The 24,233-nt window shown below is 45.5% G+C and overlaps 1 protein-coding gene across 2 annotated transcripts in view; it reads left to right on the top strand.

Moving 5' to 3' along the window:
* The window catches only part of PNPT1 (polyribonucleotide nucleotidyltransferase 1), an 80,039-nt gene that overhangs the window by 10,728 nt on the left and 45,078 nt on the right, over window positions 1-24,233 (top strand). For both annotated transcript variants that reach the window (XM_061625762.1, XM_061625761.1), the window contains exons 10-15: window positions 6,343-6,394; window positions 7,400-7,457; window positions 9,370-9,466; window positions 16,197-16,299; window positions 22,528-22,598; window positions 24,085-24,121. In XM_061625762.1, coding sequence (XP_061481746.1) covers window positions 6,343-6,394; window positions 7,400-7,457; window positions 9,370-9,466; window positions 16,197-16,299; window positions 22,528-22,598; window positions 24,085-24,121 — 418 coding nt within the window. The remainder of the gene's footprint in view (window positions 1-6,342; window positions 6,395-7,399; window positions 7,458-9,369; window positions 9,467-16,196; window positions 16,300-22,527; window positions 22,599-24,084; window positions 24,122-24,233) is intronic.

The following is a 24,233-nucleotide window of genomic DNA, read 5'->3' as shown; positions in this document are numbered from 1 at the left end:
TTTTGTTTCCTTTACAATCAAGAACTCTAATATAGTGTGGTCACTTCCCCCAGAGCTCCTGTAACTGCCACTTCATCCACCAAATCTCTGTTGGTTAGAATCAGGTCCAGGATAGCTGATCCTCTGGTTGCTTCTTTCATTTTCTGTAGGAGAATGTTATCTCCAACACAAGTCAGAAATTTCTTGGAGAGGCCATGTTTAGCAGAATTTGTCTCCCAGCAGATATCAGGGTAATTGAAGTCCCCATTACTACCATATCATGCCTCTTTGAAACATTGGCAATTTGCTTTTCAAAAGTTTCATCCTCGTCTTTTCCTTGATTGGGTGGTCAGTAGTAGACTCCAACCACCATCCTCCTTTTATTCCTTGCCCCATTAATTTTAATCCAGATACTCTAACAAGTTTGTCCTCTTGTATTTCTGTGCAGGAATATATATTTTCAACATAAAGCACAACTCTGCCTCCCTTTGTATTCCTCCTGTTCTTTGTGAACAAGTTATATCCTTCAGTCACTGTATTCAAGTAATGGGAGTCATCCCACCAAGTTTCAGTTATACCTTTCAAGTCGTATTTACTCTCCTGTGTTAAGAATTCAAGCTTAAACATAAGAAGAGCCTGCTGGATCAGGCCAGTGGCCCATCTAGTCCAGCATCCTGTTCTCACAGTGGCCAACCAGGTGCCCGGGGGAAGCCCGCAAGTAGGACCCGAGTGCAAGAACACTCTCCCCTCCTGAGGCTTCCGGCAACTGGTTTTCAGAAGCATGCTGCCTCTGACAAGGGTGGCAGAACACAGCCATCATGGCTAGTAGCCATTGATAGCCCTGTCCTCCAAGAATTTGTCTAATCTTCTTTTAAAGCCGTCCAAGCTGGTGGCCATTACTGCATCTTGTGGGAGCAAATTCCATAGTTTAACTATGCGCTGAGTAAAGAAGTACTTCCTTTTGTCTGTCCTGAATCTTCCAACATTCAGCTTCTTTGAATGTCCACGAGTTCTAGTATTATGAGAGAGGGAGAAGAACTTTTCTCTATCCACTTTCTCAAGGCCATGCATAATTTTATACACTTCTATCATGTCTCCTCTGACCCGCCTTTTCTCTAAACTAAAAAGCCCCAAATGCTGCAACCTTTCCTCGTAAGGGAGTCGCTCCATCCCCTTGATCATTCTGGTTGCCCTCTTCTGAACCTTTTCCAACTCTATAATATCCTTTTTGAGATGAGGCGACCAGAACTGTACACAGTATTCCAAATGCGGCCGCACCATAGATTTATTCAATGGCATTATGATATCGGCTGTTTTATTTTCAATACCTTTCCTAATTATCGCTAGCATGGAATTTGCCTCTTTCACAGCTGCTGCACACTGGGTCGACATTTTTATCGTGCTGTCCACTACAACCCCGAGGTCTCTCTACTGGTTGGTCACCGCCAGTTCAGACCCCATGAGCGTATATGTGAAATTAAGATTTTTTGCTCCAATATGCATAATTTTACACTTGTTTATATTGAATTGCATTTGCCATTTTTCCGCCCATCCACTCAGTTTGGAGAGGTCTTTTTGGAGCTCTTCGCAATCCCTTTTTGTTTTAACAACCCTGAACAATTTAGTGTCGTCAGCAAACTTGGCCACTTCACTGCTCACTCCTAATTCTAGGTCATTAATGAACAAGTTGAAAAGTACAGGTCCCAATACCGATCCTTGAGGGACTCCACTTTCTACAGCCCTCCATTGGGAGAACTGTCCGTTTATTCCTACTCTCTGCTTTCTGCTTCTTAACCAATTCCTTATCCACAAGAGGACCTCTCCTCTTATTCCATAACTGCTAAGCTTCCTCAGAAGTCTTTGGTGAGGTACCTTGTCAAACGCTTTTTGAAAGTCTAAGTACACTATGTCCACTGGATCACCTCTATCTATATGCTTGTTGACACTCTCAAAGAATTCTAATAGGTTACTGAGACAGGACTTTCCCTTGCAGAAGCCATGCTGGCTCTGCTTCAGCAAGGCTTGTTCTTCTATGTGCTTAGTTAATCTAGCTTTAATCATACTTTCTACCGGTTTTCCAGGGACAGGAGTTAAGCTAACTGGCCTGTAATTTCCGGGATCCCCTCTGGATCCCTTTTTGAAGATTGGCGTTACATTTGCCACTTTCCAGTCCTCAGGCACGGAGGAGGACCCAAGGGACAAGTTACATATTTTAGTTAGCAGATCAGCAATTTCACATTTGAGTTCTTTGAGAACTCTCGGGTGGATGATAGATCGTTCCCAGTATTAAGTCCCTCCTGGGGCATGGTATCACCACCCACAACGATTCTGTGGAGGAGTCTGCCTCTTTTGGTGTTTCGAGCTTGCTGGATTCAATGCCTTCTTTCACATATAGAGCGACTCCGCCACCAATACGTCCTTCCGATATAGTTTATATCCAGGGATAACCGTATCCCACTGGTTTTCTCCATTCCACCAGGTCTCCGTTATGCTCACTATATCAATGCTCTCCTCTGACCAAGCACTCCAGTTCTCCCATCTTGGTTCGGAGGCTCCTAGCATTAGCGTACAGGCACTTGTAAGCAGTGTCTCTCTTCAAGTGTCTTTGGCACTTGTGGTTTGGCCTGTGGTAATTTTGCTCTTCTGAATTTATATCCTGTGCCCCTGCTCTCACAATGCCTACTTCTAGGCCTACCCCTTTTAAAATTTCATCATTTCTTTGGTTTTTATCCCAGGGGGGAGGTTTATTCCGAACCGGACCTTTCTCAGCTCCTGTCGGGTTTCCCCCCTCAGTCAGTTTAAAAGCTGCTCTGCTACCTTTTTAATTTTAAGTGCCAGCAGTCTGGTTCCATTCTGGTTCAAGTGGAGCCCATCCCTTTTGTACAGGCCCGGCTTGTCCCAAAATGTTCCCCAGTGCCTAACAAATCTAAACCCTTCCACCCGACACCATCGTCTCATCCACGCATTGAGACTGCAAAGCTGGGCCTGTCTGGCTGGTCCTGCGCGTGGAACCGGTAGCATTTCAGAGAAAGCCACCTTGGAGGTCCTGGCTTTCAGCATCCTACCTAGCAACCTAAATTTTGCTTCCAGGACCTCACGGCTGCATTTCCCCATGTCGTTGGTGCCAACGTGCACCACGACCACTGACTCCTTCCCAGCACTGTCTACCAAACTATCTAAACGACGGGCGATATCCGCAACCTTCGCACCAGGCAGGCAAAACACCTTGCGGTCTACACGCCCATCACACACCCCACTGTCTATGTTCCTAATGATCGAATCACCCACTACAAGGATCCCTCCACCCCCTGGAGATATATCCTCGGCACGAGAGGATAGCTGCTCATCCCCCAAGGAATGGGTCCCTTCTAAGGGATTGTTTCCCTCTTCCTCAGCTGGATGCTCTCCTTCTTGTCCTGTTTGTTTCCCATACTCTGGGCATTAGTATACAGACTTCAAAGACCCATGCGATTTATTGCCTGGCTTCCTTCCTACATTTTTATGAAGACTATTACTGTGCCCGTTTTCTTTTCTCTCCCTTTCTGCTCCCCTCTAAGTACCAGAAGGATGGATGAGAAAACTATCTGGGCCCCAAAGTCCTTGAGTTTCCTTCCCAGATCTTCAAAATCTGATGTGATTTCTTCGTAGCTCCTCTTGGCATTATTGTTTGTTCCCACATGGATGAGAAGGGGATATCTGTCAGTGGGCTTTATGAGTGATGGCAACCCTTCTGTCACATCTCTAATTGTCCTTCAGGGAGACGGCATACTTGGCAAGTCCATGGATCTTCTTGGCATACTTGGATTTCAATCCCATGCAGCAGGGAGTCTCCCACTACTACTGCTGCTGCTGCTGCTGCTGCTACTATTTTTGTTATGGGGTATGGTTTCATTGCCTCTGCTTGACTGAGCTTTGCTGTTGCATGAGGTCTCCTGTAATTCTTCCCCTGCAGACTGCGCTCTAGTCTCATCCTCAAGTGCCTGAAAGCGGTTCCATAGTTCCACCGGTCAAGGGTGTCTTCTGGCTCTTCTGCTCCTGTCACCCTTTTCCATGGCCTTTCCTCCACTCAGTTGTTGCTCTCCACAACATTCACCTCTTCTGTTTCAACATGCTGTTGTTCTTCCATCTCCTGCACTTCTCTTTGCTGTTGTTGTTCCAGCAGTTTAAGAACTCTTCATCTTCTCTTGCGCTCTTCAGTGTGGCCACCCGCTGTTTCAGACTTCTCTTGGTACATGTAGCTGTTGATGTGTGAGCGTTGTTGCATGAACAGCATACGTTACGTTGGAGTTAAGTTGAGCAAGAAACTTCACAGAGGCTTGAGAAAGGTTTAAGAGTCTTTACTAAGACATTATGGCCAAAGGCATAAGAGGATAGATACAAGTAGAATTCTCCCCCCCCCCCTTCAAGGATAGAACTGCTTGCTTCAAAGACACACACAGAAGAAGGAAGAACTAACAACACGGTTGTTACAACTTTCCCAGCTGTTATCTCCCGTTACCATGACAACTACTGTCTGGCCTTGAAGGTCTGCTCTCTCTCAGGCCAGGCACAGCAGATAAGGCTTCATGAGACATTTTCAGACTTGATGAAAAAAAACACATTGGTAGTAATGCCTAGTAAGCCAACAGTAGCTTAAGTAATGCAGCTGGGATGGGGGCACCAGTGTGTCCTCCTCACTCCCTTCCAACAAGCAGCCAAATGAGAACTGACTGCTCAGTAGGCATGGAACAGACTGTCTGACTCTTATGTCCGGAAGGAGGAAATGCAGTGGCTGGAACCCTGATCGGGAGCTCTTTATTTATTTATTTATTAAATTTATTGGTCGCCCATCTGGCTGGTTATCCAGCCATTCTGTGTGACGTAAAACATAAAAACATACAATTTACATTAGAGCATTAAAAGATCTCATGCTGTTGACACAGCACCGTTTCTTGTAGGGCTCCACTTGTTCCCTCTGGTTTCCGCTGCCACCCACCCTCAAGAGGGAGATATCAGCAGGCTTAAGGGATCCCCAAGGTTTGCAGAAGCACCCCAAAAACACTTGCAGACGTTAAGGGAGACACCCACCCAACGACTGAGCAGATTCAGCGGCCATTGAATTCTAACAACCTGTGTTAGAACGGGGGGGGGACTGGTTGGGAAGAGAAATGGAATGGAGTAGCCTGGAGAAGGGTTATGTATGACTGACTGGAGCAGTGGACAGGAGCCCTCCACGCTGCAACATCTCGTTGCTGTTATCAGTTGGCATCCTGGCAGTGGTGATTGTTTTTAAAGTGGCCTCAAGACCTACTGCTATACAGAGGCACGACCTTCCCGGTATACCCACTTCTTTGGTTTAATCTCATAGGCCAAGGTAGGCAGACTTTCAGTTTACAGAATCTACATTATCCTAATCAATAATAATAGTATTTACTACTACAAACCTTAAGTTCACCAACCAGATTTGAGACAGATTGGGGGAGCGAGTATACATTTAGAACTAGGGAGAAGAGTGCCTGAAAGCATATAATAAACCTAAAAATTGGTTTGCAGAATTTTACTGAGATCACAATGAATTTTTTAAAAAGAAATCACTTCACTTTTGGTGAGTCCCCACAAAAAACTTTGCTTGAATTTAGGGGTGGGTGGCAAGTTAAACAACTGGGAGCTGGAAGATAACCACCCCAGAGATCTACTGTTAGATTCTGCCTTCTGCCCATCCTTGCCATTGGCCTAATTCCTACCTGAACTAATTGCGTTGTAGATTGCTTACATGTGCTGCTGCTGCTGCTCTCTTCCTCTTCCCCACACCTTAAGTTTAGATTGTTGGTTCCTCTGAAGACCAACCTTCGGGTTACATTACTCTGTAAAGTGCCATATGCCCTGACAGCATTATATAAATAAAATGATAACAAAAGCGATGGTGTTGGAGCAGTCTAGTGCCCAGCACTGTGTTCTTATTTTCTGTGCAGCCGTTCATAGGATGAAGCGGCAAGATAAACTTCCTTACTATTGGACTGGGGGGGAAAGGCAGGGCCTTTCCTGCTAGACAGGTCTTTACCTGTGGGATTCAGGTGGGGATATGATGCGCTACATTTGTGCTGTTTCCATGTTCTGGCACAGCTGTTTGTTTTTTGCTGGGTTTTTGCAGTCATTTCCAAGGCAGATGAGATACTTTGATGCGGTATACGAGGTGCAAGTGAAGAGCTGTCACTTAGGCCTTGGCTGATGTGGCTGGGATTTGTGCATAGCACCTGATATTTTCTTTGCATGTTCTGTGTTGCTGCTTTTAAACATCATGGAGATAACCAGGTTTGCATTCAAATATCAGCTGGCTATAATGTTTCCTTTTTCTCTTCTCTCTCCCCCCCCCCCCGCACAAAGACTTGCATCTGAAAAGATCACTGCTGTGTTTTCTGACTTCAGCCATAATAAAGTGAGTACTTAGGTGCAATTTATCCAAATGCATTTGAATCACTTCTCTTAATTTTTCATGGTCTGCTTTCCACCTGTTTAAAGTGATGCACACAATTCCTGTTCAGCCATTTGTACTCTTGAGTATGTAGACGGACAGTTTATTGTAGGCAACCAAATACAGGTTTTAGCCAAATACAGTAAAACATTTTGTTTTGTTCTTCAGTATGTTCTTCTTGTTAGATGAAATGTAAATGAGAATGCAAAGAACACTGCCTCCCTCCCACCCATCCCCGTTGTCCTCAGTGGCCTGCTCCCTGATCCAGAGAGCTAGAAGGATCTCTAAAGACTCTAGGCCAGCGTTTCCCAACTAGTGGGCCACCAGATGTTGTTGGACCACGATTCCCATCTTTCCTGACCATTGGCAATGCTGGCTGAGGCTGTTGGGAGTTGTGGTCCAACATCTGGTGGCCTACTAGTTGGGAAAGGCTGCTCTAGGCTGACCACTGTGCTCCCAGCTTTCATGGAGTGATTAGGGGGAAGGACATGAGAAGAGCCCAGCTGGATCAGGCCAGTGTCCCATCTAGTCCAGCATTATGTTCTTACAGTGGCCAACCAGATGCCCTTTATGGGAAGCCCACAAGCAGGACCTGAGCACAGCAGTGCTCTCCCTTCCTTTCTGCTCCAAGTTTGGGGGGCAGCATAAGACCTGCATATAGTGACAATGAAAGTGTTCCCCATTGGTGGTGGCAGCGAGGAGAACCTGCATGCCTGTGCCTTTTCCTTTACCCTACGGACCCACTGTTAAAGACCTTATCTTGGAAGAGAATCTTACTCGGCCACTAGTGATCGCCAATAAATGACAGGGTAAAAGGCTTTTATCCATTACATCTGCTGAATGGGGTGCCTCTGTGGGGAAATGTGTTTCTCTGGCTGCTGGGCACAGGATGTGCAAAAGATTCTACAATCTTTACAAAATTCAAAATGGTTCTAGAGCCCTAATAGATATCTCTTTTTAACATTTTAGATCTCAAGAGATGAAGCAATTAACAAAATCAGGCTCGAAACAGAAGAACAGCTGGAAGGTCAGTTATAATTATTTAAACTATATGTATTCTAAGATGTACTTCTCTGGGGTTTGTCAACAGTTCCAGGCCTGGCAGACAAACTTCTTATAGTTTTTTTGGGGGAAGAGATATTTATAGTGTCCTAGTTCTTACTGCGGTGGTAAATATTAGTTGGGGCTCACATGATGAAATGCTTCTCGGTTCTTTTTTTTTTTATGCCCTGCACTTAGGAAACTAGCACATTAGGTTGAAGGTTGACAACATCTAGTTTTCTGTGTGCGTGGATTTCTTTTTTTAATGAGGAGCATTCTGTCATGTGAGCCCCAACTTCGCAGTCTGAAGCATGTTTTTGGACTACTGCACCTTTGAGGACTAAGCCAGTGCTGTCATCCTCTTTGTGTTGTGGATGTTGATGATGCTAAAGGAAGGACTATATGCCCCCATCTTCTCGCCTTCAAAGACACGGAGGATACTCTTGGCTCATGCTCAGCTCTCTGCTAAGAAAAGAGACAGAAACCAGCCAGGCACAGTAATCCGAACACCCTTAGTGTTGGGCTGTGTGTGAGAGTGGATTGGACAGAAGTGTCTCTGTGCCCAATCCTGCCAGCCCCTCCACCCATGGAATCGGACTCACTCTACCAGTGTGGCTCCCACTGTTCTGCCCACCAAATATGTAGGTGGGTGGAAGAGTCACCAGTGGGATCCCTGCCATTTGAGGGAGAGGCATTCCAGAGGAGAGGATGAGTGCCGTTGCTGCCCCATGACAGCATCAGGCAGTTCATTTTCATTTTTTATTTGCATACGCCTTTCTACATTACTGCGAATGTAGTGGTTTAGAACCATAGGAATGACAAAATATACCACCACTACCCCACTGTCATCCTATAATAATTCAAAATATAACTAAAACTAAATTGGCAAAGGATCCATTTCACACATTATCATATTAACAAAACATCCACAGATGTCAAAACAAAAATACTTTCATAAATTATAATTAATCATTAAGGGTGCAATCCATCCCCTGCCCCCTTTACATCGGGCGTCTCTCCTGGTGCTTCAGCCAGCCTCCCACCGCCAATAGAGTGACACATCACTCTGCTGCTGATGTTTTTAAGCCACTCTGGGAGCCTTTTTTATTATCCTCTTTGGCCAAAGAGAGATGAAAAGGTTTTAGATAATGAACGGGTGGGGGTGCGGAGTCGGCAAGGAACACCAGCGACAACACATGTCTAAAGCAGCTATTGAGAGTGCTCAGAATGTTAGAACCTTTTGAGGAAGGCTTGTTGACTTCACAGCCTTGTTTGATTTTATTTTTCATTTGAAATGCCAACAGTGATTTCCCTTCGTACAGAGTCATCTCAGGTCCCCGTACGCTGTAAAGCCATTCAAGGACATTTGACAGTGAAGGTTCAGCACATATATAAGGCACTGGGTCTGAACCTGATCACTGTGCCAGCTCCAGACTGGTGCAGCCATTTGCCTGCACCTTCTGCCCTGGCTGAGCTGCAAATGCGATAATAGTGGTAGTGGGCTCTCCGACACTGGAGGCATTCAAGAGGCAGCTGGACAGCCATCTGTCGGGAATACTTTGATTTGGATTCCTGCATTGAGCAGGGGGTTGGACTTGATGGCCTTATAGGCTCCTTCCAACTCTGCTATTCTATGATGGCCCCATGGTTCTTTTAAGCCCTGCCAGGCAGCGCTTAAGGTTTGGGTTGCACCCTGAGCCTTTATAGTTATAAGTGTTTTGAACACAATTCCTGCCAATGCCTTAACATCGAAGAACAGGGAAGATTAAAAATCTGGCAAGCACTACTGATTGGGGGAATGCCTACTGTGGCAACATTTTTTACTTCCCTTCTAGTCAAAACGGTTAGGGAAATAACATTGCATTTAACTTGTACTTCTGTTTTGTGTTTATCTCTAGAAAAATTCCCAGAAGCTGAGTCTTATGAGATCATGGAATCTTTTAATGTAATTTCTAAGGAAATTTTTAGAAATCTTATCCTGAACGAATACAGAAGGTAAACATGGGATTTCTTTCTCAGTATGTATAAACAGGTTCATCCACAGAATAAGGATACTGAAAGACCATAAGCAGGATCATCTTTGCACCAATCTCCATAGTCTTGCACCCTCGGCAATATGCACATGATTCATTGAGAGAGGGAGCTTATACATATTGCCTGACTATGCATTTTGGAAGTTTACATCTGAATAGCAGCCTACAGACATAGAACTATTGGAATCCTCCTATGTTGTGGTACACAGATACTGGTCTGGTTTGCAAATCACTTCAAACTGTAGTTGAAGTTAACTGCGGTTTCAAGGGGAATGCTCAGCATGCTGGTGTGCAGGACTGAAACTGAAGGTGCTTTGCTCCTGCTGCTTCTGCAGTGCCGGGAACCAAGGCTCAATCCTAGTTCCACTTACCTAGGAGTAAACTCCATTGACTTCAGTATGAGTTACTTCTGAGTTAGACATAGTTAGAATTGCGTAATAAGCCATGGTTCTCAGTCAGCGGAGGAGTGGAGCAGACAGGAATGGGTTAACTCCTCCTGGAGGCAGAGTCAACACCAAGGGGGTAAGCTTAGTTGGTGGCCAGCTGGAAGGGGGAGGTAACCTTCCCCCAGTCTCCAGTTCTTGACTCTGCTTTCGACAAGTAACAGAGTTAAGCTGTTCCTCCTGGGTCCTCATAAGGAATTCGGGAACAGTTTAGTTGTTTTTCTATGTTCTTTTCCGTGAGTTTATCTTCATTAGCTACAGTTGCAGAGCACTCCCCACCCTCAGTGAATTAGGCAGATTTGAGGGAGGAAGAGAGTGATTGTTTTTCTGAAGAGGCGTGGGAAGTGCCGGGACGTAGCAGAGGCTGGGATTTGTTTCGTGCGTCCCCCTGCTGTCTTTTTGTCAGAATGCTCTTCTGCTATCCTAAGGAGAAGGAAGCCCTTTGGGAGCATTGGCGCTGTGGAGCCTGGGAGGAGCAGAGATTGGTCCCTCGCTATCCAGGGCTTTTATTGAGCTAGAGACCCCCCTCGGCAGTGGGCCTCTGACGCTCGGTTTGCTGCCTTGTCGCTCTTTTCAGGTAAAGCTGCTAAGCTTTTCTTATCAGGGGTGGGGCATCACCTGCTCCAACTCCAGCTTCTCCCCCTTTTGATCTGGGATTTAAGCCATGCCCAGTGGGAGAGACAGCCCATCTCGTGCCTCGACTGAGGAGGACGGGTTCCTTGGGGGGGGGGGGCGGGATCTGCTCCTCAGTTAAATAATTCCCTAGCCACCCTCGCTTTAGTGGTGGGAGCTATGCAGGACTCCCCGCCTGAAGTAGTTTTGTTTTCTCAGCTCCCTTCCACTCAGTCGGGGGGAGGGGAGGAATCTCACTTGTCTACTGCCATGAAAAAGCTCACCAAACCTCACCATTTAGAAAAGTCCTCTACCTCGTCAGCTATGTTGGCCTGGCTTAACAAGGCCATGGTGAGAGAGGTGGGCTCGCACACACAGGCAAAAAGGCGCCAAGCGCTCCAGAGCCCATGCCATGATTGTTTCTTCTCTTTTTCTTCCTCCTTGGATGCCAGCCCAGATAGGAGGAGGAAGAGCAAAGGAAGGCACCCATTCCAGAAACCTAAACCCCACAAGGATAAATGTAAAAAGCACTCCATTTCCAGGCTCCATCTTGACTGCCTTAGCCCAGACTCCTGGGGGGGGGTACCCCCCATCATCCGCAGCATCAGACTCAGAAGGAAAAGGGGGAACTCTCAGGGAAGGATTCCCCTATGCCATCCCCGGTGCATAGGAGACTGTATTCTTCTATTCTGATTTCTAAGGCTATGGCCTGCGTTCAGCTAGACCAGTGGTTCTCAAACTTTTTTTGTTTGCAGCACACTGTAAAACATATAAATATTTTCTGGCGCACTTCGTGTACAAAATTAAAAATATATTAATATATTTTAAACTATGAATAAAAAACTATAGAAAACTATTACTTACCCTATACAAATGGGTTTCTTCTCATTTTTAAAATATACTTTCATAATATTTGAGGCACACCTAGCCACCTCTTAGGACACACCAGTGTACCTGGGCACACCGTTTGAGAATCACTGAGCTAGACCCTCCTAAGGAAACGCTCCGGGAAGGAGTACTATTTTGTTATTCATTGTATTTTTATGCTATTTTATGTTCACCGCCCAGAGAGCTATTGCTAGTCAGGCGGTATATAAATTTAATAAATAATAATAAATAATAATAAAATAATACTAGAAGCAGAATGGGGTCCTCAGGCATTTTCTCCAGATCAGGAGATCGGAAGGTGTTCATTCCCTTTCCTAAGTTCTTCAAAGCCATTGTTAAGGAAGAATGGGAACATCCAGCCAAATCCGAAGCTGCTCATGCCTTGTCCAAAAAGCTCTATGGCCTTCCTTACACAACTATGGCAACCTTTCAAGTCACAGCCATTTATGAACCCGTGTCTGCCCTCGGGGCCAAGACAGCTATCCCCAAGGACGGAGCGGATACTCTTATCAGACCAAAACAGCAGATGCAGTCAGTCTATCTTAAAACATGCACATGAAGCATGCGCGTTGGCCATGAGAACTTTGGCAGCCAACTCTTTTCTGACATGGGCAGCAGTCAAGTGGGCTAAAACGCTACTGACAGAAGTGCCTTCAGATGCCAGGCACGTCAAGAAGGACCTGCACAAATTGGCAATGACAGCTGAATTCCTAGCAGACTTCTCCTTAGACAGTCTGCAATACTCAGCATGAGCATTTGGATATGGCATGGTAGTAAGATGCAATATCTGGCAGAAACAGTGGGAGATGGACCATCACTCCAAAGCCAGTCTTGGGTCATCAACTCTTTGGCAAGTCTCTAGAGCACCACCTGGTGGAGACCAAGGATAAAAAGAAGGCTGTTCCATCCACTCCTAGGAAGGATGGCAAGTCCCATAGGAAGACTTCACATTCCTTTCACCCCAAGGGCTATCCAACAACCTACAGAACTACTTGCCAATTTTGTGGGTCCTAGAACTCTTTCTGGAATTCCTTCTGTCAGCGCACCCATTCCACACCCTCCTCTGGGGGGGGGAGCCAAGACGGCCCAGGAGGGGGACAGGCTTCAATTTTACATACATAACTGGGTGGCCTCCACCTCAGACAAGTGGATACTGAGTACCATCCAGTCCAGCTACTCCCTAGAATTTGCCACTGTTCCGCAGGACAGATGACAAGTCAGCTTCTCCATCGCACCAACTGGAGAAGCTACAGAGAACCCTGGATGCCATTTCTCACCACCTTGAGATAGGTGCCATAGAACCCATGCCAGAGCATCAGTGGTCCTCAGGAATCTTCTCTGTGTTCTTTACAGTCCCTAAACGCAATGGCAGTTACTGTGCCATCTTGGATTTAAAGTTCCTGAACCACTTCCTGCAGACAAAGAAGTTCAACATAAAGACATTCAGGTCCTTTGCAGAAGCCATTCAACTGGGGGACTTCCTGGGATCCATAGGTCTTGCAGAGGCATACCTGAATGTCCCCATTCTCCAGCAGTTCAGACGCTTCCTTCACTTCACGTGTGGCCACCACCAGTACCAATACAGGACCATGTCTTTCTGCCTCATCTCAGCCCGCGAGTGTTCACCAAAATCATGGTAGCAGTAGTTGCACACCTTCGTACTCGGGGAGACAACATACACCCTTACGTGGACGACCTTCTGGTGAGGGCCTCCTCAGCAACAGTGGCGCAACAGGATCTTGAGACAACCATCCAGTGTCTGGAGAACCACGGCTTCGTCATCAACATGGACAAACGCCTGCACCAGCCGCACACATGCCTGCAGGGCAGACAGATTCCTATGATGGAACTGGCTCAGCTGCAGGGCTCCATGATAGCGGCCATAAACTCGGTGCCATGGGCACGCTTCCACTTGAGCCCTGGGCTCCTACTGGGAAGAATGGTGGGATATATATGTATGTATGTGTGCATGTATATGTATACGCACACAAATAAATAAAGTGGCTGTTATTTCTGTATCAGGACCAGATCGCCTCACGCCAGAAATGGCACATCACTCTCCTGAGGCATGTGTGGGCGTCCCTCCAGCGGTGGGGACACTTGTCTCATCTGGAGAAAGGCCTTTCTCTCAGCCCCAACAGTCCCCATAGTCACCACGGATGTGAGTCTATATAGCTGGGGAGTGACCTGTTGCTCCAACATTGCACAGGGGAGGTGGTCAGCACAGGAGTGGTGCCAGTCAGTCATCTGGTTGGAGCTCAGAGCGATCTTGACTAGCACTGTAGGAGTTCCTACCTCTTATATACCAGACACATGTGCTAGTATGCACAGACAACATCACTGCCAAAGCACATGTCTGCAAACACGGGGCACGAAATCAGGCCTTCTTCAAAAGGAGACCAACCTGCTGTTCCAGTGGGCAGAGAGACACCTGGCAGCCCCCCTAACTGAGTGTGAAGTGATGCCTTGTGTAAGGGGGAGGCTCTCCATTTGGCCTGAGAGGCCTTGACCATGCAATCCCTCCCCCAGCAGCTGATGGTGGACCTGGACACCTTTAATCTCTGCACACCCTGTTTAAAGGATATGAACAGGGCCTCGAACCTCCTGAACGGCTCTTTACGGTCCAGGTAGACCTGAAGTGCCCACCTGACATCTAGTTTGTGCCACTTCTTCTCCCTGCGATGGACTGGGTTGTGGCAGAAGTTGGGTAGGGAGATGTCCTGTTCCCTGTGGAAAGGGGAATTGACCTGAGGAAGAAAACGGGGGTCAGGGCAAAGAACCACCTTGTTTGGGTGGAAAATGCACTACTCCTCTCGGATGGAGAGGGACCCCATTTCTGCCACCCTCCTAGCTGCGTGATTGCCACAAGAAAAACTGTCTTGAGGGTGAGGTTCTTGATAGGTATGGAACATACTGGTTTGAAAGGATGTTGAGAGAGAGCTCTGAGGACTACCGAGAGATCCCAGGAGGGAAACCTGTGTTGTACTGGAGCTGACAGCAGGGTTCCCCCTCAGAGAAAGCACTTGACTCTAGGATGAGAAGAAACTGCCAAGGGCCGCCACCTGTCTCTTGAGCAAATTGAGGGCCAGTTCCTGGTCCAGACCATCCTGCCGGTAGTTGAGAATGGTGTGGATGTGGCATTCTCCAACGGGTAATTGCTTGTGCCTATACCACGTGTTGAGCATCTTCCAGCTGAGGTCATACATTCTGAGTGGATGGCTTACAAGATGCCAGAATGGTGGACACAACCCTCTCAGACAGCCCCTCCTCACATAGCCACTGCATCTCAGCCTCCAGGCGTGAAGTTGGAGCCACTCTGGGTCTGGGTGAAGGATGGGACCTTGTGAGAGGAGATCTGGTCTGGTGGGAAGGTGCCATCCATATCGGCCATACACATGCAGGGGATCCTGAACGCACAAGCTGATTGGTTGAGCCGGGAACAAGTCCACCAGGGAGAGTGGGCCCTTCACCAGGATGTGTTCCAAGAGATCACTCGGAAGTGGGGACTTACATGCATGGACCTGTTCGCCTCATTGGTGAATGCCCAACTGGACCAGTTCATGGCACAAGGCTGGGATCCACGTGCCCAGGGCATAGACGCCCTGTCAGCCCCTGGCCTTGGGGACTTCTGTACACCTTCCCACCTCTACCTCTATTGTCCAGACTACTCTGTAGAATCCGAGTTCTCCAGGCCCAGGTGATAGTGGTGGCTCCACACTGGCCATGGAGACGGTGGCTCTCCGGCCTGGTAGACCTCAGCTCCAGCCCCCCATGGCACCTTCCCTCTGCTGACTGAGAATGGAAAGTTGAACTTAGTGTGAAGTGTCCTGGTCAGTGGAGAGTGGAGCAGACTGCCCCACCCTGCAGCAAAACCTAGCTTGTGGGATGGGGAGGACACCTCTCTGAGAACCCTCAGGCGAGCACTGGTCACCCACCCTCTGGATAGTATAGTAAGGGCCTCCTGCAGCCCCTCCTGGCACTGCTGATTTGTTAATATTTGTTTCTTATTCTATCCACTTTGCAAGCTGCACTGTTCTAGTACATGTAGGTGGAAGGGCCGGCTGCTCAGTACTCAATTTTGTACAGCTGTGTCATAAACTGGAGACTGGGGGAAGGTTACCTTCCCCTTCCAGCTGGCCACCAACTAAGCTTTTTTTCCCCCTAGTGTTGACTGTCCTTCCAGGAGGTGTTAACCCATTCCTGTCTGCTCCACTCTCTGCTGACCAGAAGGACACTTCATGGTAAGTCCAACTTTCCGTTTGGCTGAAAAGGGCTCGTGGTTTGTCTCCCCCAAACAAACCACAAGCAGTAAGCTAACAAGCCTTGGTTACAGTTTGTGACTTGTTTGGAGAGAAACAAACTACAAGCCCAGGATAAGGAGGATAAGGCTATAAATGGCTACTAACTGTGATGGTATGCTCTGCCTCCATAGTCGGAGGTGTTACACTTCTGAATACCAGTTGCTGGAAACTGCCTGAGAGGAGAGTGCTGTTGCACTCTGGTCCTTCTTGCAAGCTTCCTACTGGCATCTGGTTGGCCACTGAGAACAGGATGCTGGACTAGATGGACCACTGGCCTGTTCTTATGCTCATTGAGGCCTTATTTGAACATGGCTTGAAATATGTACACATCAAGCAGGACTAGAGGCAAGGTGGGCAGTCACAGATGCAAATCAAAATATGCCACCCATATAGGGCTGAGGTAAACAAAAGCTTTGAAACTGTCCTCTCTATTTCTTTATTCGCATAGATGTGATGGTCGAGACTTGACTTCGCTTAGAAACATCACTTGCGAGGTGGATCTGTTCAAAACGCTTCATGGCTCAGCATTATTTCAGCGAGGCCAAACCCAGGTATTCACTTGTCTTCCCTCTTCTTCTTTTTTTTGAAATGTTAGAAACTGGTGCAGAATTGCTTGGTACCCTGGAAGCTTCTGTTTATGTTGATTCTATGCATCTTAGGCTTTTTGTTTTAATTTCTTTATTTCTACCCTATCCTTTCAACTGGGGTTGCTGGATTCTGATAATGGTTTGTGTGCGTGTGGAACCCTTCAGCATCTGCTGAAGCATTGTCAGTGACGAATTTGGCTGTCCATCCCATGTCTGGCATCCCTAAACTAAAATCCTTAAAGCCAATAAATGCTATGAAGATAGAGGAGAAACAAGGTTATGAAGGTCAATTGTCTTAAGACAATATGTTGCTTATGTGGTTGTCTGCTTTGTTATGAAATGTGCTGTTTGCACACAATTCTCAGATGCAATCTGATACTCGGTTCTAGGCATCTTTTGACATTGAGACTTGGACGCGTTCTATACAGTTTGGCACCCCAAGAATTAACACCAACCCAAAGATAAAGCATAAGCGAATGTGTTATATAAAAGGGAATTAGCTTATTGTCTTAAAAGGAAACTAGTACATTTACTACATTGATTAAACCAAAACAATAAATAGCACGCTGACACTAAGCTAAGTTTAGGAGAGTTTAAAACCAATACAAGTGGTGTTCTTAAAAGTATTCCTAGGTGTTTATAGGAAACCAAGATGTAGTCAGGGAAAGAAAGGGGCAAGGGATGTTGGCTGAAGAGGTGAAGGCTGTAAGAGAAGCAGGGAACGGAAGCTGACTGGAGCTGTTTGCTTGCAGAAGAGGAGGAGTTGCTGGAGGAATAAGGGAGCTTTGGAAGTTGGGGTTTTGGAAAAGCTTTTAAAGCAAGAATCTGAAGAAGAATTGGAAGGGTTTAGGGGTTGTTGACCATTGAACCACACTGTCACTGAGTGTTTTTCCATCAAGTCTGAAAGCGTGGAAATCTGTAGCTAAGAGAAGTTATGTCTTTGCCCAGTCTGGGAAAGGATAGCCAAGGCCGTTGTCATGGCAGCATCAAGATAGACTGGGAGAGTTTTAGCAGCTATCTGTGTTGAGCTGAGTCTTTTGTGTAATGTCTTTGAACTGAGAACTTCTCTCCTAGAGGGGGGGATCTTAAAGCCTTAAGCCATAATGTCTTAATAAAAGACTCTTAACCTGATCTAATGCATCTGAGAAGTTTCTTGAGCAACTTAACTTCAACGTAACGTATGCTGTTTCACGCAACAACGCACACACGTCAACAGGGGTTATGGGCCCAGATTGCGTGTTACACAAGAGTAAGTTGCTGGTCTGAAAGGCAGACGGAGTTCCAGAGGGCAGCTTGATTGATTGTACCAGACAGAGGTGAGCAACATGGCTGTAAACCTGTCTGGGGGAGGCATGCCAATGGAAAGATTGACGGAAAAGAATTTTGCCAGCTGGAAGCCGAGGATGAGGGCTTTGCTGATAAAAGAGGATTTATGGGACATTATAGATGGACCCCCCCCCCCGGCGGTACTGACCGCGGCCTGGACGCGTAGAGATCAGAAGGCGCAAGCTTTTATACTTCTGGCTCTATCAGACTCTCTACACGTGAGAGATGTTACAAACGCCAAACAGATGTGGGACGTGTTGGAAGGCATTCATGTGCAACAGACTGCGGGATCTAGATTGTGTTTGGCACGGAAGCTTTACCAGATGCGCTTCACGGGTGAGTGCGAAATGAGTGAGCATCTCACGGAATTCAGACATTTGTTTGTTGAGCTGACGGACCGAGGCGTCGAGCACTCTGAACTTCAGAAGACCTATCTGATCCTGGCTTCGCTCGATGGGACTTGGAATAATATGGTCATGGCTTTCGAAGCCATGCCTGACGGAGGTCTGAACGTTGCGTTTATTGAGGAAAAGCTGGCCCAGGAATGGCAGCGGAGACAAGAGGCGAAAAGTGCTGAGGAAAAGCAAAGAGCCAAGCTGAAAGAAGAAAGCAACTGCAGACAGGAAAACAAGCTGGAGCAGCAGCGGCTGAAATCATGTTATGCCTGTGGGGCTCGTGGGCATCTTCAAAGAGACTGTGCGGTCAAGCGAAACTCCAGGGACGGCAGCTTGAAGCAGGGAAGTGTGAACTTTGTTTGTAAACAGAAGTCTCAAGATTTAGGACCTGTTAACTGGATTGTTGACAGCGGGGCAAGCCATATATTAATTAAAGACAGGAGTTTGTTTTACTCTTCAGAAAACGTGCAGGATTTTGTGCAACTTGCGGATGGATCACAGAAGAGGGTGGAAGCCCGAGGACTGGTGAGATTTGATAAACTGGGAATACTTTCAGAATGTTTGTTTGTTCCAGAATTAGCTCATAATATGTTGTCAGTCAGAAAACTGGTGAATTCTGGGTATTGTGTAACGTTTGGCAGAGGAAAATGTTTTGTGCAGAGAAGAGACAAAGTTGTCTGCCAGGGATTCATGACACAAGGGCAGTTTAAAATGACCATAGGTGTGAAGTGTGCTGATGCCTTGAGTTTAATGGGGCGGAAAGGGAATGACCGCCAGAGCTGTAAAAAGACAGCGGAAAAAGGCACACAGTCAGTGTTTACTGCTCACATGGAATCTTCATGTAATGCAATCAGGTTAATGCCTAAGAGAGTGCAAAGCAGCCGAAGTTACAAGCCACAGGGTAAGAGACGTGGCAAACGTGCACCTAGAGCACAAGAGAATGCATATTTCAGAGTTTGGTGTCCAGAAACACAGCAATTAATTCTGAGCAGAAGCATTAAAGTCTCAGAAAAGCCTTGGGATCAAAGGGAAACAGTTGTTCTTACAGGGTCAGATGACACACAAGCACAATCATTTAAGCCAAATCTAGACATTAAACTGGAGGGCACACATATTCCACTCAGAGATGCGTTAAATGAGCTCATTTGTGGGAAACGAGGATCAAAGAAACGTAAGGCTGAGGAAATGGAATCTCCTGCGCAGGCTGTGCCAAGCACAAGCACAGATGGGGGGGCAGAGAGAGCAGAAGCCCTAGTGCCATTGAGACGTTCTACAAGAGTAAACATAGGGAAACCGCCAGAAAGATATACTGTGGCGGTAATTACCAGTCCTGGAATGCATAAACTGGTGGAAATGGATCCTGACACTTTGTATTTGACATGTGTACAGCCAAAGTGTGATTGAATAAAATTTTAGCTAAATGTGCAGAGATGTTCTGAACTGTACTGAAATGTAAGCTGTATTGCAAGATGTATTGTAGAAATGTAGTATTGTAATTGTTGTAATGAATTACAGACATGATGGGAAAAAGGGGGGGATTGTTGACCATTGAACACTGTCACTGAGTGTTTTTCCATCAAGTCTGAAAGCGTGGAAATCTGTAGCTAAGAGAAGTTATGTCTTTGCCCAGTCTGGGAAAGGATAGCCAAGGCCGTTGTCATGGCAGCATCAAGATAGACTGGGAGAGTTTTAGCAGCTATCTGTGTTGAGCTGAGACTTCTGTGTAATGTCTTTGAACTGAGAACTTCTCTCCTAGAGGGGGGGATCTTAAAGCCTTAAGCCATAATGTCTTAATAAAAGACTCTTAACCTGATCTAATGCATCTGAGAAGTTTCTTGAGCAACTTAACTTCAACGTAACGTATGCTGTTTCACGCAACAATGCACACACGTCAACAGGCAAGGGGAATAAAAAGACATGAGAAGGGGAGAGAGACTTGATGGGACTTGAAAATGGAAAATGGGAGAAGGCATTTGGCCAGGTGATGGGCTTGAGAAAGTAAGTTTAATGCTTTTCCTTATTCTGTGAGACTGGGGTCCGTTAGAGGTGACGGTGGTGATAGGGAAACTCTTCAGCACAGCGGTGAAGAAGGACACGAGTAGAAGACATAAAGAGGGATTCATAAGAAATGTTCTTGCGCAGAGAGGGAGAGATGAGGTCACTTGAGTATCCAGAGATTTTTAATTGTGGAGGTGAAAAGCATCATCTCTTGTTGCTTGGGTTGGCCTCGAAAACTTAACATAAAAACAAAGACTGTAAGCCCTGATGTCTTGACAGTGAATGGGTATTAAAGGATTTAAGATGGTGCAAGCCAAGAAGAACTTGTATAACAATTTTGCAAAATGGTTTCTAGAAAAATCTTACTCTGTTGTCCGTGTGAGATGAGAAAAAGATTTAATGTATCTTTTGGGCTCTGCTGGCAAGAGCCTTCAGGCTATCAAACTATTTGATTAGTAATTGTGAGATGGGGGAAAGAAAAGAGTGATGTTTAGGTGATCATATCTTGGCTAAACACTTCTGGAAGGGCATCTGATGCTCTTTTGTTTACCTTCAAATTTGCAAATGATAAAGGGGAGGGATGGCAGAAATTTACCATGAAAGGAGACAATGAATTTCCCAAATGCTGTTCCAACTCAGCTTGCTTGGAACATGCATGCCTGGCTTCCTATGACGGAGTCTGTCTTGAGGCCTCACCAGGGCTAAATCAGAACTTCTTTCTGAGGTACAGGCTAGCGTAGCACAAGCTGGACTTTCTAGGGGTGCTTCATAACAGCTTGCTGGACACAATTTGAGTGTGTGCACCTAGTACAACGAGCTTCTTGCTGTTAGGATATACTCAGTGGAGCGTGGCCACCTCAGTAGTGAAGCACATGCTTTGCCTGTGAAAGGTCTCGGGCATCTCCAGGTGTATCTGGGAAGGACTCCAGTTTAAAACTCTGGAGAGCTGCTGCCAGTTAATCTACTGAGGTGGATAGACCAATGGTCTGAGTTAGGATCATAGGAAGCTGCCTTATATCAAGTCTGCTCCCTTTTTGCCAAGAGCTGTGTAGGCCAGACCTTCAAGTGCATTGCACAAAAGTCCCATTCCTGTGCTCTCGGCTCTGGCGTTGTAGCGAAGAACAGAGGTTCCCTAGTCAGAAGGACAAAACTTCCTTAGAAGGCCTTTACCTCCCAGCTTTTGGACTGATAATCCTCTTGCACCAAGGATAGATCTTCAAGGGTGCAGAATCCTCGTAATGGGAGAACGAAAAATTATATGCAGAGATACGAGTTTTATTAGTTGCTTCGAAGTGCAGTAAAAAGGAATCATCTTGTAACAAGTGTGAATATGTAGGTTATTGGTTGTTTGTCAGCAACTAAAATGAAATTTATGAAATGGCCTTAAGTATGTTGATAAGCATCCTTTTTTCCCCCATGCTAAGTTCCTGCAAATCATCCTGAAATAAACTTGATTCCTTTTCTGAAGAAATGCAGAATCATTCCTAACTGTCTCTTGAGTTTGCTTATAAAAATAGAGTATACGTATGTTCTGCATCACTATTAAAAACTGCACTGTGTGTGGGCTGTGTGTGTCAGTGAATGAAAAGGTCCCTGTGGGTGGTTTGCTTAAATTAGCAGCATCTGTGAATCAGACCTGCTGCCGTGCTGAAACTGAAGGGTGATGAATTCTGTATATTTTTGTAGTCCTTCCCCCTGAAAAATCTGTACAGCGGAATTGTACATAGAAGAGGTTGCAGTCATGCAAAACGCATGAAAAGTTGTCGCACCTTTAAACACTGTCAGCAGCTTGCCCAGCTGTAATTGGGGCTTTGCAGGTGGGGACTTCAGTCTGTTGAGAGAACATTTGAAATACTCTGCTGTTAGCTCTTCCTTCTCAAGGTTATTTTTCTCTTGGAGAAGTGCTGTGGAGATAGCAGCCCTCGTAACAAATGGGACACCTAGATTGGTTCATGATCAGTGAAATAGAGGCGAGAGCTTGAACAAAGAAAGGGGGAGGGCTTAAGCCTGAAGTAGTTCTTTTTAAATCCAAGATATATACAGTGCATGACTATGAATCCCCTTTAGATACCAGTGTGAATATAGAGGGAGACAAATTCATGGAGGATAAGGCTATCAGTGGCTACTAATCCTGAAGAATATGTTCTCAACCTTCACTGTTGGAGACAGTATGCTTTTGAATACCCCTTGCTGGAAGCCACAGGAGGGGGAGAGTGCTGTTGTGCTCATGTCCTCCGTGCAGGTTTCCTACGGGCACCTGGTTGGCCAATGTGAGAACCGGATGCTGGACTAGATGGGCCACTAGCCTGATCCAGCAGGCTCTTATTATATTTTATGAGTACTTATGCACAAAGTAATGCTGCTTTATGTTTTCATGCATGTTAACTTTTGAATTGTCAGTTTCTTGTTTATAAAGAACTTAATACTCCTCTCCTAAACAGCAATATTTTCAATAGACCTTTCTTTGTTCTAGGTCCTCTGTGCAGTTACATTTGACTCACTGGAATCCAGTGTAAAATCTGATCTTATCACAACAGCTGTCAGGTATACGCCACCATCGCTTCTCCTTTCAACCCCCATCTTGGTTTTGGTTAGGTGGATCATGTAACCCTTTAGGATCTCGTATTCTTAACTTTCAAGAAAATGGGGAGGGGCCACAGCTCAGTTGTAGCGCACATTTTTTGCATATAGAAGATCCCCTATTCAACCCCTGGCATCTCCATTTAAAAGTATTGTGGGTGGGAAGGATCTCTCCCTGCCTGATATCTTGGAGAACTGCCGCCAATCAGACTCGACAATACTGGGCTAGGTGGACAAATCTGATCTGGTGTAAGGCAGCTTTCAATGTCCATATGAAATGACTGTTGCTTTGAAGGGCGGCTTTCTAAACATTACTGAAAGTGTAAACACTGACTGTCTTCAAAGAAATTAAAGCTGACCACGCCATTTAAAACACGAAAAAGGATCTTAAAACACCTAAATCAAACTCAGAAGTAATTCTAAAGCATATCAGTGCATAGCTGGTTATCAAAAACTTTCCTAAGGGGGAAGTTACTGTTTCTCTTTTTTGTAGGGCTATAATATTTATTGGCTCAGGCAACTGGAATGCTAGTTGATCCATTGGGGTCAAGTTTTAACTGATAAGGGCAAATTTTTATCGGTGGGGCAGATTCTATATTTGTTTGTTTGTTTACTGCATTTATGTACTGCCCCATAGCCAAAGCTCTCTGGGCGGTTTACAACAATTAAGAACATTAAAAACAAGTATACAAATTTAAACCATACCAATTTTAAACCCATAAAAAACAATAGGCAAGTTAAAACACATGCTATGCAAATGCTGTTAAAATGCCTGGGAGAAGAGGTATGTATTCTTATGTAGAGATGCTACTGAAATATGAGTTTTGCTTTAACAACTAGTAAGAAACAATCTAACAAAGGCTGCCTCATCTGTTCTGCAGTATTGCAAAATATATATATATATATAGCATGGCTTTCCAATACGCATACATGGGTAAAAGACAAACAATTAACCAAAAAGAAATTCTTTAATTAGTTGTGGGCTCTAATATCTTGCAAACAGTGTGTTATATTCATAATATATGTGTATATAAAGTTGCCTCATCCAGTTTCTCAATGAAGCATGAACTGGGCTCAGATGGCTTTAACCGTATAACAGCATACTGTATCCTCAGATTGCTCTCTAAGCTCTGGTAGGGGCAGGCAGGCCCTTGGGCAAGCATCTCATAGCATATTAGCAATTACAAAAAAAAGGCTCTGCTTTGTTTCCTAGCTGATGTAACAATATGACTAGATGGTACTTGAATCAAGGGTGCCTTCTAGAAATTTCAAGGAATTTGCACGCTTTCGTGGCCTGGGAGAGATATGCCCAGGTCATGTCTTGCCCCTTCTCTGTACTCAACATATTCAAGAGAGAGGACAGAATAGATGGAAGCTTCAAGGTATTGCCAATGTAGGTAAATTACTTGTTGCTCATTTAGTTCTATGTAACACTTGTTTCTATTTTTAGTGGAATAAAAGAGAAAAACTTCATGCTCCATTATGAGGTATGATTTGCTTTGTTTCAGTTGAAATTTTTAAAAAGCACCTGCACTTAATCATCAGACATAATTACTGTGAAAATAGTGCTGATTTCCACATTGCAATTTTTAAGGGAAA

This window comes from Rhineura floridana, chromosome 4 (assembly GCF_030035675.1).
Source record: "Rhineura floridana isolate rRhiFlo1 chromosome 4, rRhiFlo1.hap2, whole genome shotgun sequence".
Lineage (NCBI taxonomy): Eukaryota > Metazoa > Chordata > Lepidosauria > Squamata > Rhineuridae > Rhineura > Rhineura floridana.
Note: the sequence above shows the minus strand (reverse complement) of the source record. Positions and strands in the feature narration are given on the sequence as shown.